We start from the raw sequence: 15,162 nt of genomic DNA on the forward strand, positions 1-15,162 counted from the left end.
TAGAAGAGACAAGGAAGGACACTACATAATGATCAAGGGATCGATCCAAGAAGAAGATATAACAATTGCAAATATTTATGTACCCAACATAGGAGCACCTCAATACATAAGGAAAATACTAACAGCCATAAAAGGGGAAATCGAAATTACCAAATTCATAGTAGGGGACTTTAACACCCCACTTTCACCAATGGACAGATCATCCAAAATGAAAATAAATAAGGAAACACAAGCTTTAAATGATACATTAAACAAGACTTAATTGATATTTATAGGACATTCCATCTAAAAACAACAGAATACACATTCTTCTCAAGTGCTCATGGAACATTCTCCCGGATAGATCATATCTTGGGTCACAAATCAAGCCCTGGTAAATTTAAGAAAACTGATATCGTATCTTTTCCGACTACAATGCTATGAGACTAGATACCAATTACAGGAAAAGATCTGTAAAAAATACAAACACATGGAGGCTAAACAATACACTACTTAATAACGAAGTAATCACTGAAGAAATCAAAAAGGAAATCAAAAAATACCGAGAAACAAATGACAATGGAGACACAACGACCCGAAATCTATGGGATGCAGCAAAAGCAGTTCTAAGAGGGAAGTATATAGCAATACAATCCTACCTTAGGAAACAGGAAACATCTCCAATAAACAACCTAACCTTGCACCTAAAGCAATTAGAGAAAGAAGAACAAAAAACCCCCAAAGTTAGCAGAGGGAAAGAAATCATAAAAAGCAGATCAGAAATAAATGAAGAAGAAATGAAGGATTACAGCAAAGATCAATAAAACTAAAAGCTGGTTCTTTGAGAAGATAAACAAAATTGATAAACCATTAGCCAGGCTCATCAAGAAAAAAAGGGAGAAGACTCAAATCAATAGAATTAGAAAAGAAAAAGGAGAAGTAACAACTGACACTGCAGAAATACAAAAGATCATGAGAGATTACTACAAGCAACTCTATGCCAATAAAATGGACAACCTGGAAGAAATGGACAAATTCTTAGAAATGCACAACCGGCCAAGACTGAATCAGGAAGAAATAGAAAATATGAACAGACCAATCACAAGCACTGAAATTGAAACTGTGATTAAAAATCTTCCAGCAAACAGAAGCCCAGGACCAGATGGCTTCACAGGCGAATTCTATCAAACATTTAGAGAAGAGCTAACACCCATCCTTCTCAAACTCTTCCAAAATATAGCAGAGGGGGGAACACTCCCAAGGCCACCATCACCCTGATATCAAAATCAGACACGGCTGTCACAAAGAAAGAAAACTACAGGCCAATATCACTGATGAACATAGATGTGAAAGTCCTCAACAAAATACTAGCAAACAGAATCCAACAGCACATTAAAAGGATCATACACCATGATCAAGTGGGGTTTATTCCAGGAATGCCAGGATTCTTCAATATATGCAAATCAATCAACGTGATACACCATATTAACAAATTGAAGGAGAAAAACCATATGATCATCTCAATAGATGCAGAAAAAGCTTTCGACAAAATTCAACACCCATTTATGATAAAAACCCTGCAGAAAGTAGGCATAGAGGGAACTTTCCTCAACATAATAAAGGCCATATATCACAAACCCATAGCCAACATCGTCCTCAATGGTGAAAAACTGAAAGCATTTCCACTAAGATCAGGAACAAGACAAGGTTGCCCACTCTCACCACTCTTATTCAACATAGTTTTGGAAGTTTTAGCCACAGCAATCAAGAAGAAAAGGAAATAAAAGGAATCCAAATCGGAAAAGAAGAAGTAAAGCTGTCACTGTTTGCAGATGACGTGATACTATACATAGAGAATCCTAAAGATGCTACCAGAAAACTACTAGAGCTAATCAATGAATTTGGTAAAGTAGCAGGATACAAAATTAATGCACAGAAGTCTCTGGCATTCCTATACACTAATGATGAAAAATCTGAAAGTGAAATCAAGAAAACACTCCTAGATAAAATATCTAGGAATAAACCTACCTAAGGAGACAAAAGACCTGTATGCAGAAAATTATAAGACACTGATGAAAGAAATTAAAGATGATACAAATAGATGGAGAGATATACCATGTTCTTGGATGGGAAGAATCAACATTGTGAAAATGACTCTACTACCCAAAGCAATCTACAGATTCAATGCAATCCCTATCAAACTACCACTGGCATTTTTCACAGAACTAGAACAAAAAATTTCACAATTTGTATGGAAACATAAAAGACCTCGAATAGCCAAAGCAACCTTGAGAATGAAAAACAGAGCTGGAGGAATCAGGCTCCCTGACTTCAGACTATACTACAAAGCTACAGTAATCAAGACAGTATGGTACTGGCACAAAAACAGAAATATAGATCAATGGAACAGGATAGAAAGCCCAGAGATAAACCCATGCACATATGGTCACCTTATCTTTGATAAAGGAGGCAGGAATGTACAGTGGAGAAAGGACAGACTCTTCAATAAGTGGTGCTGGGAAAACTGGACAGGTACATGTATAAGTATGAGATTAGAACACTCCCTAACACCATACACAAAAATAAGCTCAAAATGGATTAAAGACCTAAATGTAAAGCCAGAAACTATCAAACTCTTAGAGGAAACCATAGGCAGAACACTCTGTGACATAAATCACAGCAAGATCCTTTTTGACCCACCTTCTAGAGAAATGGAAATAAAAACAAAAGTAAACAAATGGGACCTAATGAAACTTCAAAGCTTTTGTACAGCAAAGGAAAGAAACCATAAACAAGACCAAAAGACAACCCTCAGAATGGAAGAAAATATTTGTAAATGAAGCAACTGACAAAGGATTAATCTCCAAAATTTACAAGCATCTCATGCAGCTCAATAACAAAAAAACAAAGAACCCAATCCAAAAATGGGCAGAAGACCTAAATAGACATTTCTTCAAAGAAGATATACAGACTGCCAACAAACATATGAAAGAATGCTCAACATCATTAATCATTAGACAAATGCAAATCAAAACTACAATGAGATATCATCTCACACCAGTCAGAATGGCCATCATCAAAAAATCTAGAAACAATAAATGCTGGAGAGGGTGTGGAGAAAAGGGGACACTCTTGCACTGCTGGTGGGAATGTGAATTGGTACAGCCACTATGGAGAACAGTATGGAGGTTCCTTAAAAAACTACAAATAGAACTACCATATGACCCAGCAATCCCACTACTGCCATATACCCTGAGAAAACCATAATTCAAAAAGAGTCATGTACCAAAATGTTCATTGCAGCTCTATTTACACTAGCCCGGAGATGGAAGCCACCTAAGTGTCCATCATCGGATGAATGGATGAAGAAGATGTGGCACATATATACAATGGAATATTACTCAGCCATAAAAGGAAACGAAATTGAGTTATTTGTAGTGAGGTGGATGGACCTAGAGTCTGTTATACAGAGTGAAGTAAGTCAGAAAGAGAAAGACAAATACCATATGCTAACATATATATGGAATCTAAGAAAAAAAAATGTCATGAACAACCTAGGGGTAAGACAGAAATGAAGACACAGACCTACTAGAGAATGGACTTAAGGATATGGGGAGGGGGAAGGGTAAGCTGTGACAAAGTGAGAGAGTGGCGTGTACATATATACACTACCAAATGTAAAATAGATAGCTAGTGGGAAGCAGCCGTATAGCACAGGGAGATCAGCTCGGTGCTTTGTGACCACCTAGAGGGGTGGGATAGGGAGGGAGGGAGGGAGGGAGACGCAAGAGGGAAGAGATATGGGAACATATGTATATGTATAACTGATTCACTTTGTTATAAAGCAGAACTAACACACCATTGTAAAGCAATTATACTCCAATAAAGATGTAAAAAATAAATAAATAAAAAAGAAACTGGTTGGCACCTGAACTGGAGAAGCCAGTGGTGCTCAGCTTGTTGAAACCTGTTACCAGCCTCTCCCCCTGGAAACCTCACTCAGCTCTTCCACAGTAAATGAAATTCAGAGAAACTGGATATCTTGCTGGAATGCAGGTTCTGAAAATTAATAGTTCATGCCAAAACAAAGGAAAATTTGAGGTCTTAGACCCAATGAAATCGGTCAGGGAGTGTCTGTATTTCCTTCTTTATCTTTATTTTGGAGAGGAAAGACTATGATGGAGAAAACTTCTCTGTTTTTCACTCTTTCCTCTTCATAATATATGAATGATTTGAAACTTAGATCTGACTTGTTATCAGGTGATAATTCAATTACATAAATCAACATAATTTCTGTGATCATTCTGTTAACCATAAATTGTTTTTTACAGTTACTGTTTTATGTTCTAGCAAATCAGACTGGCCATATTTAACCCTGCTATTTAATAGTGTTTGCACATATAAAATTTAAAAAATATATTTCTTTCTTGCGAAACAAACTTCCATTGGGAAAGCTTCACAGTAGTTGTTCCCTTCTCTTTCATATCCACTGATTTGTTAAGCCAGAGACATAGCCAACACTGTTCTTAAACCTGTGGGATTACATTTTTAAAGACTACTCCTGGGTTATAGATTCCTCTCCACACAAACAAAAAACTTTATTACCAAGGGAACTAAACATATCAACAGGTCTAAAATCACTTTTAAAGTTATAATAAATCTTTAAATTGTATTCATCAAGATTTAGAACATGGAACCATACTAACACTTACACTTTTCTCTAATTTTTTTTTAGTTTTAACCTTCAGAGACTTTAAAAAAATTTTAGATTCATAGATGCATGATTTTTAGTGACCATTTATCATAAAGTCAATCTACGTGTTCCCTGTTTTTTTAAAAAAAGTTACAAGTTATATATGCATAGGAAAATAAACCTAGAAAAGACAGGCTATCCTCTTGAGAACATTTCTTAAAAATCTGTAGTGGCTCTTGAACAAATAAGAGAGAAAAAGACATTATATAGAAAGTTATCATTCCTTATTTTTCCATTTGATTAAAAAGTTAGATCATAATATAATTTAATTACAGATTAGATTATATGGGGCGTAATGCCCCCAGAAAGGAATTAGTTTTTTCTCCAACCCTAGTGTTCACCTGCTCTCTGTTCAGGTATATTACTATCTGGTAGACAATGTTAAGTTGTATTATAAACTAGATGGCCTCTTCCCTTTTCTCACTGCTTAAATATTCCAATATTAGGGAATTCTTACTGACCAGAAACTTTTTATAATTTAAATGGACCACACATTTGTAAGTTACTGTCTTACACTATGGCTTCAACCATCTCTTAGAAATGGGCCAGTTTCACATCTCCATCAGGGAGAGTTCTCTATGGGACAAGTTTACGTGTCTTTGGCAGTCCAGTCAATGTAAACCGGTGGAAGAATGGTAGTAGGTATGTCATGTTGGGGCAAAGTCAGTTTCATTAGTGAAAATTAGATTGGCCATATTTATACTGTCAGAAACTGTTATATTGTTAGATATTTTAAAAGTGAATTATATCTTTAAAAAATTAAATCTGATACTCTTGAATTTTAGAAAACATATAGGAAACGCTATCATTTCATTTATGTAATTTCTATTTCTTGACATTTTGTACTCTCCAATCTATAATTTTACTCACATTAGATCCTGTAAGTGGCTCCAAAACTATAAAATTATATAGCCTCAACCCTGCATCCTTTTTTGTCTTATGATGCTCTTACAGACCTCAGAGTAATATTTTTTACATGACCTTAGCAGTATATCTTATGCCTACTCTTAGGCACAGCCTAGTCCCAGAGACCGTGTCTTAGAGGGGACAGTGGAAATGTGAAATCCTAACTGTGCATATAGTGTATCAAGATACTCCGTACTCTGTTGTTTCAGTCGGGTTGGCATTGGGGAAAGGTGAGGAGGAATGAAATGTTAGTCTACATGGCAACACCACATCAGCAGAGCAGTGAAAGAGTGCAATCTGTAGGTAGAATGTGACTTTAAAAAAATGCTTCTTTGTCTATCTGTCGAGAAGCTCTGGCAATATTACTAGTCTATCTAAACTACAGACAGACTTTACTAGAGTACAAGTACTAGTCTGGTAAAGGGATCATTCTTAGGTTGGCTTCACTAAAATCAGACCCTGAGGTGATCGTTCAAGTGAAAGTGACTCATTAGGAAGTCTAGGAAAGGCTGGTAGGGGGATTGGCAAGAGGGATATCAAACAGAAAAGGTGCAACAATAAACAGGTTCTGTCCAGGGTGACTACTCTGCAGGGAAGTTCTAGAGACAGTGCTTCAGTGTGGTCCTGCAGATGGGGCAAAGAACATTTCCATGCCCATCCATCATTGGCTAAGGGCTGCATCCAAGGATGTAAACTCCCAGGAACTTCTAGCTTTCCTTGCTCAGGCAGCCAGAGGGCAGTCCTCTAACAGAGAGACCCAGGTGCTGGCTGTGGGCAGGGAAAGCATAATGGAATCCAGAGTGTACAAAAATGACAAAGAAATTCAAGGGGATAAGGGTGGAGCACTGACAATGTCTCCTATAGGATCCAAGAAACAATTTATGTACTGGTTCTATGCAACTTACATCCAGAAACATTCCACTGCAATAAACTCTTTCAAGAGAGCTAGTAAAAGTTCAATCTATAAAACATTTCACTAGTTAGACAACAAAGGATGACTTCTTTCATGTAGATGGCAAATATATATTCTCCCTGAATTACATAAATTTTATTGTATCTTGAAAGGGAGAAATATCATTCCCCCATTCTCTGTTAGGGACTTGAATGATCACAGATGAAGAAAAACAAGGCCAACTCTGAGTTGAAACCTAAACCCAAACACAGATTCATCTTTTCTCTAGATCTCCTGTGTTTTCTGACTGGTAAGATACGATATGAGAATGATCTAAAAGACATTTAAGACCTCTTTTATGAGATTTCAAGACTAAAATGTTAAGTATATACTGTATCAAAGTACAAAGCTAACCTCCTCCCCCTGCTCTACAAGAAAATACTAAGAAGCTAAAAAGAACACTAAAACCCACTGAAACATGCTTGCCTGGTGAGTTTTCTTTGCAACACACTGGTTCACATGATTGTAAATAGGAGATATTTAAAGAGCATGATAAGCTTTAAGGGATGATGGTGGTGGTGTCATTGCAACATAATTTCTAAAATGCATTATTTCCTTCACAGCATTTTAATATTGTCTTCTGAATTCTAAAAATGTATTGTGTTCCTTGACAGAAACTATAGCATATTAAAGTCTGTGCAAGTATGTATGTGAATGCTCAATTTTATATGTGTTATATTTATGCAATATCTTTATTCCAAAGCTTCAAGCCATTTTTCTTGAAATAATCTTCTTCATCCTTAGCTAATTTTTGATACAAAGTTCCAAATTTTAGAGATTTATATAAATTGAAAGCAATTACATAGCCTATCTTCACCACAAAAGAGTACTGTATTAACTGTATTAATTGTATACTATACACTGGACACTTGCTTATGAGGAAAATATGCTTGTCTATTGCTTTTTATGCTTGTCTATTTTTACTTTGGAAATGTTTTTATTTTTTAGTAATAAAAGTTAAAATTTTTCTTTTTAAAAAACTTTAGTTACACATGGAATATTCCAGTTAAATGGACTGAAGATAACGAATCAAGGATTACGTTCTACAATAGGTCAGAAACAAGAGGTAAATATCATCAATTGATTTATTTCTTCTTTGAATTAATGTACTACATTAAATGAATAGAAGTGTAAAGAAACAATAAAGATGGAATTTATGATGTAAACTTCAGCAAAAAGAAACCTTTTAAGTAATTAACTGGTGAGCCAAAATCCTTATCTATAATAATGAGAACATTTTTTACCTTAAGAAATTCTTTGTAATGATTTACCATGACTGGTACAATAATAAATACCCATATCCAAAGGAGAAGGGTCCGATACCCAACCACTGGAAGATCAATGTATCAATTTTCATCCTTTCTTTGCTCCCTTCCTTCTTTCCTCGCTTTTTCTCCTTCCTTCCTTTGTTCCTTCTCTTTTCCTTTCTTCTTTTTAAATATCAGATAAGCCACTGAATTTCTTAGAATGTTATGTAACAAGCCTGATTTTTAAAATGCTGCCATTAAATTAGACCTATCATTTTTTCAACTAGCACAACATTAGAATCTTTAATGACTCCAAATCATTTTTTCTAAGCTGTCAAGTTGTCACCAGTAGCTCAAGGCATTACCTATATCTATATCCATCCATCTAACCATCTCCCTAAGTGAATGACTTGGCACTTGCCTGTGTTAAATTCAGCTGTGACTGTTCTGCTCACTTAAACCAACTAGAAATATATTTCTGTATTCTATCTCCATTTATTTGTCTTTTCCCTTCTTGAAAAATTTTAGAGTTACATAAAAACATGGGAGACCTTATCACATGTTCTCTACTACAGATCGCTGAAAAAATAAGACAGGTTTTAGCAACCATCCCAGAAGAATCTTGCTTTTTATACTTTTGCTATTGTGCTTGTTTTGTGTTTCAAAATCACTTCTTATCTAAGACAAATGAGACTCTTCTTCATCCCTTCCCATGAGGACTTGGTTTCAGAATAGCATTTGGCATGGACTTTCCCCCATGGCTTCTCAGGGATAAAAGTAGATCATCTATCCTCTATTTACATATGCCTATTTGCTCCTGTAAGATATTCTAAAATAGTAATTAATTTCCTCTGGCAAGTAAGTTTTTACACTATTTCCAGTAGATTTTTTTTAAAAAACAACTTTATTGAGATATAATTCACATACTAGGAAATTCCCCCATTTAAAGTGTGCAATCCAATGGTTTTTATTACATTCACAGATACTTCTAACCATCATCACAGTAAATTTTAGAGCATTTCAATCACCTCAAAAAGAAACTCCATATCCTTTAGCTATCAACTCCTCTATTCTCCTATAACCCCAGCCCTAAGCAACCACTAATCTACTTTCTATCTGCATAGATTTGGCTATTTTAGACATTTCACATAAATGGAATGATACATGTAGCATTTTGTGATAGCTTCTTTCACCTAACATAATGTTTTCAAGTTCATCCATGTCATAGCATGTATCAGTACTTCATTCTTTTTTATTGCCAAATTATATTCACATCATATTGATATTACCTTTTGTAATATCATATTGATATTACAAAGGTAGTATCATATTGATACTACCTTTTGTTTATCTGTTCATCAGTTGATGGGCATATGAATTGTTTCTGCCTTTTGGCTGTTATGAATAATATTGCTATAAACATTTGTGAACAAGGTTTTATGTGGCTCTGATATAGTTTTTTCAGCTTTGGTTTTTACTTTTACTATAAATTATTTTGTGAGTTTTAATTTTTACTATAAACTCTATCAGCTTTGCTATAGTCGAGGTAAGACCCCTTTCTGTTGCCTTTACAACAAAACTTTCTTTTGGTCATTTAGGCTAACCTTAACTGATATAGTCAGTAATTTCTCTTGAATTCTTTTAGAATACCCAGATCAATGCCATTTTGTCTTAGTATTTTATATAGAATAATTTTGTGTTTGAGTACCAAGCTCTATCTTTTGTGGGCCATCTTCTGACCATTTTCTTACTCAAGTACATTACTCAAGCCAAAGGAAAATGGAGAAGACAGAAAAAAAGTTTTAAAAATGTGCAATAGCACTGATAAAAGGCATAATGAGGCTAGGATTCCCTTGGGAGGTTTTCAGTGGATCTGGTTTAAATATTACTACATATTTTCCCCATTGGTCACCATTGGTTAACTGAGGGTTGGGGGAATGTCTGGGAAGCTGCTTGATTTGTTGTTTACAAATTTAAAAGCATGAGTAATTTATAATATACACTAACACAATGTACCTAGCATTTTCATGAAATGAGGTTTCCACAAAAGTAAATTTTCCAGATAACTAAAGCTTATTCAAGTGCTTTGTAAAATAGGTTTCAGGAGTTAACAATAAACATTCTTCTTGTATGTATTATGTACTTATTAGACAGAATATTTGAATAATGAATTAAATAATGAATTAAATTAATTATTTCAAACAAGTATTTACTGAGAACTAACTTATGGGCCAAACACAGGGATAGGTATGGAGATAATGCTGGGTGGGGGGGAACCCACAATCCTTACCTTGTGGTACTTACTGTCTAGGGAGGGTGTGGACGAGTCAGGCAAACATAATACCATGTCATAAGGGCCTGGTGTGGTAACAGCCAAAGGCACTCACAGGAGAAGCACCAGCGGAGATTTAAGGGTTGAGGAAAGTTACTAAAGAAAGGGATATCTAGTCTCAGAGTTAGGGGGGGCTAAAGGTAGAGTTTAAGTGGATGACAGGATTGACTGAGTATAGACTGAAATAGTGCTACAGACAGAAAATGCTAGTATGAAAGTGAGAAAGCAAAGGGCTCTTAGGGGAAGCTCTATCCCTCTGTCATTACATTTAAGACATTTTTTGCTGTAACTATTGACTTTATCTGTCTCTCCCCTCTCTGTAGAATATTCCTTGAGAAATGGAGCTTATTTTTTGTTGTTGTGTGGTTGTTCTATATCTCCAGCAGGTACCTAGTAATTGTTTATTGAATGAATGAAGTGGCTCTAATGTTCACAGAGCTTTGATGACAAACCTATCTTTATCTGCAACTTCAGAATCATGACTGGTCACTTAGCCAGAAGCAAACTAGACATCCCTTCCTACTTCAAAGTGCCTGCTCCATTTTTAGGCTATGCAATAAGTTCCGGTTTCCTGTTTGGGGACATCTTCAGCTCTCAGCTCAGAGCACAGATGACATGTCCTGAGTGTACTGAATGGGCAATCAGCTCAGGTTACCAGCCCCACCTTCCTCTTCTCGTTTTCTTTGGTGATTCATCAGTCAGAAATTTCCCAGGCAAGAGTGGGACTTCCCCTAAGGTCGTTTATTTACATTTGTGTTACACACGGTATTTTAAATTAAACATGTACTTTATAACAAAAGAAGAGGATCTCCATCTCAGATGCTTCTCTGGCTATTCTAACCTACCCTGAATAATCTCTCCTCTCATTGTTGAGAGTATATTTTATGCTATTAGTTTCATCAATCCTTGTTCTTAGTATTATTCCTTAGATTTTAAGCAGCAGCATGGTTATTTACGATTCATATGCTCTGTCTTTTCTTTTTAAAGTAAATTATAAGCTCTTTGAAGATATGAACTACACATCATACTCCTTGTCTCCTGCTCCCCTATTCCCAACAAGGTTCTGTGTGCATCCTAAGAGTTACTAAGAGTTCAGGAAGTCCTTGCTTAATGAACGTTTGTTTGCCTGCAGACCGCTGTGCTTCTAGAGGCTGACGGTGTATAGTAATGCCTCTATCTTTAGCATCAGCTACTATTTTGGCTACTGTCAGTGCACCTACATTTAGTAGTATACCACCTTTTTGTTTCTAATCTGCTGCTTTCTAACATTTAGAAGACTTGTAGATTATCACATGATATCAGACAACCAATCTTGCTAAAACATAGTATTTAAAAATAGGGACTGGGGACTTCCCTGGTGGCACAGTGGTTAAGAATCTAACTCGGGGCTTCCCTGGTGGTGCAGTGGTCAAGAATCTGCCTACCAATGCAGGGGACACGGGTTCGAGCCCTGGTCTGGGAAGATTCCACATGCTGCGGAGCAACTGGGCCCATGAGCCACACCTACTGAGCCTGCACATCTGGATCCTGTGCTCTGTAACAAGAGAAGCCGCGACAGTGAGAGGCCCACACACCGCGATGAAGAGTGGCCTCCGCTCGCCGCAACTAGAGGAAGCCCTCGCACAGAAATGAAGACCCAACACAGCCAAATAAATAAATAAATGTATTAAAGAAAAAAAGGATCTGCCTGCCAATGCAGGGGACATGGGTTCAATCCCTGCTCCGGGAAGATCCCACATGCTGCAGAGCAACTAAGCCCGTGCGCCACAACTTCTGAGCCTGCGCTCTAGAGCCCACAAGCCACAACTACTGAGCCCACGAGCCACAACTACTGAAGCCGGCACGCCTAGAGTCTGTGATCCACAACAAAGAGAAGCCACCACAATGAGAAGCCTGCGCACTGCAATGAAGAGTAGCCCCCGGTCGCTGCAACTAGAGAAAGCCCATGCACTGCAGCGAATACCCAACACAGCCAAAAAGTAAATTCATTAATTTTTTTAAAAAAGGAAAAAAAATTTTTAATTGCTTTAAAAAATATTTATAAAAAAATAAATAAATAAAAAGAGGGGTTCATAAGCACATAGGGTCTAAAAGACAGTTTAGGGCATAGGAGGTGGAATAGATTTTGTGATGACTGTTTTCATAACTCTTTCAGATTGAGGATGCATTCTGGCTGGTTTAGATAACCAAATTCTGACTATCATATAAATAAGATATTACTAAAATTTGATGGTAGTTATACTTAAATATTTCATATCAAAATAATGATGGGCATATATTTTTTAATTTAATGGCAAATAGGGCAGGGGAGAGAGAGAGAGAAACCTTCTTCATTCCTCCAAACTGAGCCTCATGGAATCTTCGAATTTTGATTGAATCATTACGGATTCCGTTTTGCAGATTCAGAAGCTCAGTTTGTTTAATTCAGCCCTGGTCAACCAAGTCTCAGAAATCTTATTCACGTGAACCATACATATAAGAATGCTAATTTGTTATTGTACACAAATAAAAACATACTGGCCAAGGTGAAACAGAATATTCACTTCAGCTAATTAGATATCTCTTCCAGGAAGAAAATTTACTTAATAAGGGTACATAGAGAGTTGGGGTATATTAATTATTTTAAAGAGGTCACAAGCTGTGACTGCTTTGTATATATACTGCATTAACTAGGGGAGTCTGATTATTGCATTGAGAGGCTATCAGGGGTGGCTCCATGCAATAAAAATTTCTTATTCATGCAACACTCCAATGGAGGTGTTCCTGACCTACCATCTCTCCTAGGTAGCTCACTCTCAGATAATGACTTAGAATTCCTGGCTTTTTCTTTCTCATGGCTCCACCTCCTCCCTCCCCTCGACCCAATCTTGGACTTCTCTGCTGGATCTTTTTCTCTTTTTTTTTTTTTTAACTTTTATTTTATATTGGATTATAGCCGATTAACAATGTTGCAATAGTTTCAGGTGCACAGCAAAGTAACTCAGCCATACATATACATGTATCCATTCTCCCCCAGACTCCCCTCCCATCCAGGCTGCCACATAACATTTAGCAGAGTTCCCTGTGCTTTATAGTAGGTCCTTGTTGGTTATCCTTTTTAAATAATTCTCTGCTGAATCTTTTGCATCTGATCAGAATACAGAGGAAGATATGGAGGGACCAGAACTAGAAATGCATCTATTATTTCTCCCCACACTTTATGTCTCGGTGTCAATCATATGTTACCACCTAACTGCAAGGGAGGCTAATAAATATAGTCTAGCTGTGTACCCAGGAGGAAAAGGGAACAGTATGGCAAACAACCAACAGGTTTCTCCATATACACTGTTCTCTATAAGAGCAGATCTGTCAAATTATCTGGAACACATGTACCAACTAAGTTGGGCACCTGCTTTCCTAGGCAGACTAGGGACACATCAACAGATCTTCACTATCCAACTCTCCTTTGCAATTATTTCTTCACAATCACCAAAACCATTGCCTATGATAATCCTTCATCATGATAGATTGCATTTTTTCCCGATTCCTACTTATTATACATTACATATTAATCCTACATCTTTCTTTTCAGGGAGATTCTCTAGGCTACTTGCTGAGATTTAGACAGGACTCTATAATTATTATTAACACAATCAATAATATTTCCTTGAATAAGTAATTTGTTGAAAACATTGTCACAAATGGAACCAATCCATTTGTACAATGGGTCATGTTAGTCTTCGTTTCAGAGATTGAGCTTTTCTTCCTTGACCCCAAATTCCTTTTTTTTTTTTTAAACTGTAACTAGTCAGAATACTAGTGGAATTTTTTAAAGATATTTTTGATGTGAGACATTTTTAAAGTCTTTATTGAATTTGTTATTGTTTCTGTTTTATGTGTTGGTTTTTTGGCCATAAGGCATGTGGGATCTTAGCTCCCTGACCAGGGATCGAACCCACACCCTCTGCATTGCAAGGTGAAGTCTTAACCACTGGACAGCCAGGGAAGTGCCCCCAAATTCTGACAGTGCATCCTACTTGAAATTTTTAGGTCTCCAAATATAATTTGTGTGTAATTAGTCAAAAAATACTACTCTTGTGTATTTCAGCTGTTTTACTACTAACTGATACACAAATTTAATAAGATAGATATAAACTGTCATTTTACACAGAAAAATAACTTGCTTAAAGGATCGATGCAACACAGTATTTATGTCCACAATGAAAAATGTTTCCTTCTCTAAAAATTTCAGGCTGTCACAAGCTGTCTAGTTGACTGAAGCTTGTTATAATTATTTATATAAAATAGTCTATTAGAGAACTATTATGCATGCTATGTTATTGAAATCTGAGTTGAAACTAGCCTCTGGATGAAATTTTGAAAAGATAATTATCAGACAAATAATTTTTCTAGAAAGAGCCCCTACCCAGAAAGAATTCGTTCACCACTTTTATGTGTAAAACTAGCAAGAAATAGCACAAACCAATTTATAAACTGAATGATAGAGTACTATATGGCCATTAAATTTAAATCTTCATATATAGAAAATGAAATTGCAAAGTGCTTACAATATAATTTCAAATGAAAAGGATTAATAATAATAAACACAGTAAGGTTCCAGTACGTGTATTGTGTGTTCATATGTACATATATATGGAAGATACATACATGCACACAAGATAAAAACATAATGTCAACTGGTGGTGGGTAATTTCTGTATTCTTCATTATACTCTTTTTGTATTTTCCAAATACATATTTGGAACCTGAAGAACACATACTACTGTTACAATCAGAAAATTCTTAATAGTAATTGGAGAAACAGAATGAAACATACACCCTTACTTCTATGCACCAGCTGGAATAGGCATCAATATTTTAGTCCTATTTACTTCATTATATAACTAAACAACCCAACAGTATTTTGTTGTTGACAACTGTTCCAAGAGTAGCATGAACTTGGAAAGTCTGGTAACTACTGACTTCCTGGATCTCAGCTTCCTCATCTATAAAGT

The 15,162-nt window shown here is 36.1% G+C and overlaps 1 protein-coding gene across 2 annotated transcripts in view; it reads left to right on the forward strand.

Annotated features, from left to right (window-relative positions):
* ENPEP (glutamyl aminopeptidase) overlaps positions 1-15,162 on the forward strand; it is a 103,621-nt gene that overhangs the window by 65,279 nt on the left and 23,180 nt on the right. For both annotated transcript variants that reach the window (XM_065877148.1, XM_065877147.1), the window contains one exon: positions 7,577-7,656. In XM_065877148.1, coding sequence (XP_065733220.1) covers positions 7,577-7,656 — 80 coding nt within the window. The remainder of the gene's footprint in view (positions 1-7,576; positions 7,657-15,162) is intronic.

This window comes from Phocoena phocoena, chromosome 5 (assembly GCF_963924675.1).
Source record: "Phocoena phocoena chromosome 5, mPhoPho1.1, whole genome shotgun sequence".
In the NCBI taxonomy this organism is placed as follows: domain Eukaryota; kingdom Metazoa; phylum Chordata; class Mammalia; order Artiodactyla; family Phocoenidae; genus Phocoena; species Phocoena phocoena.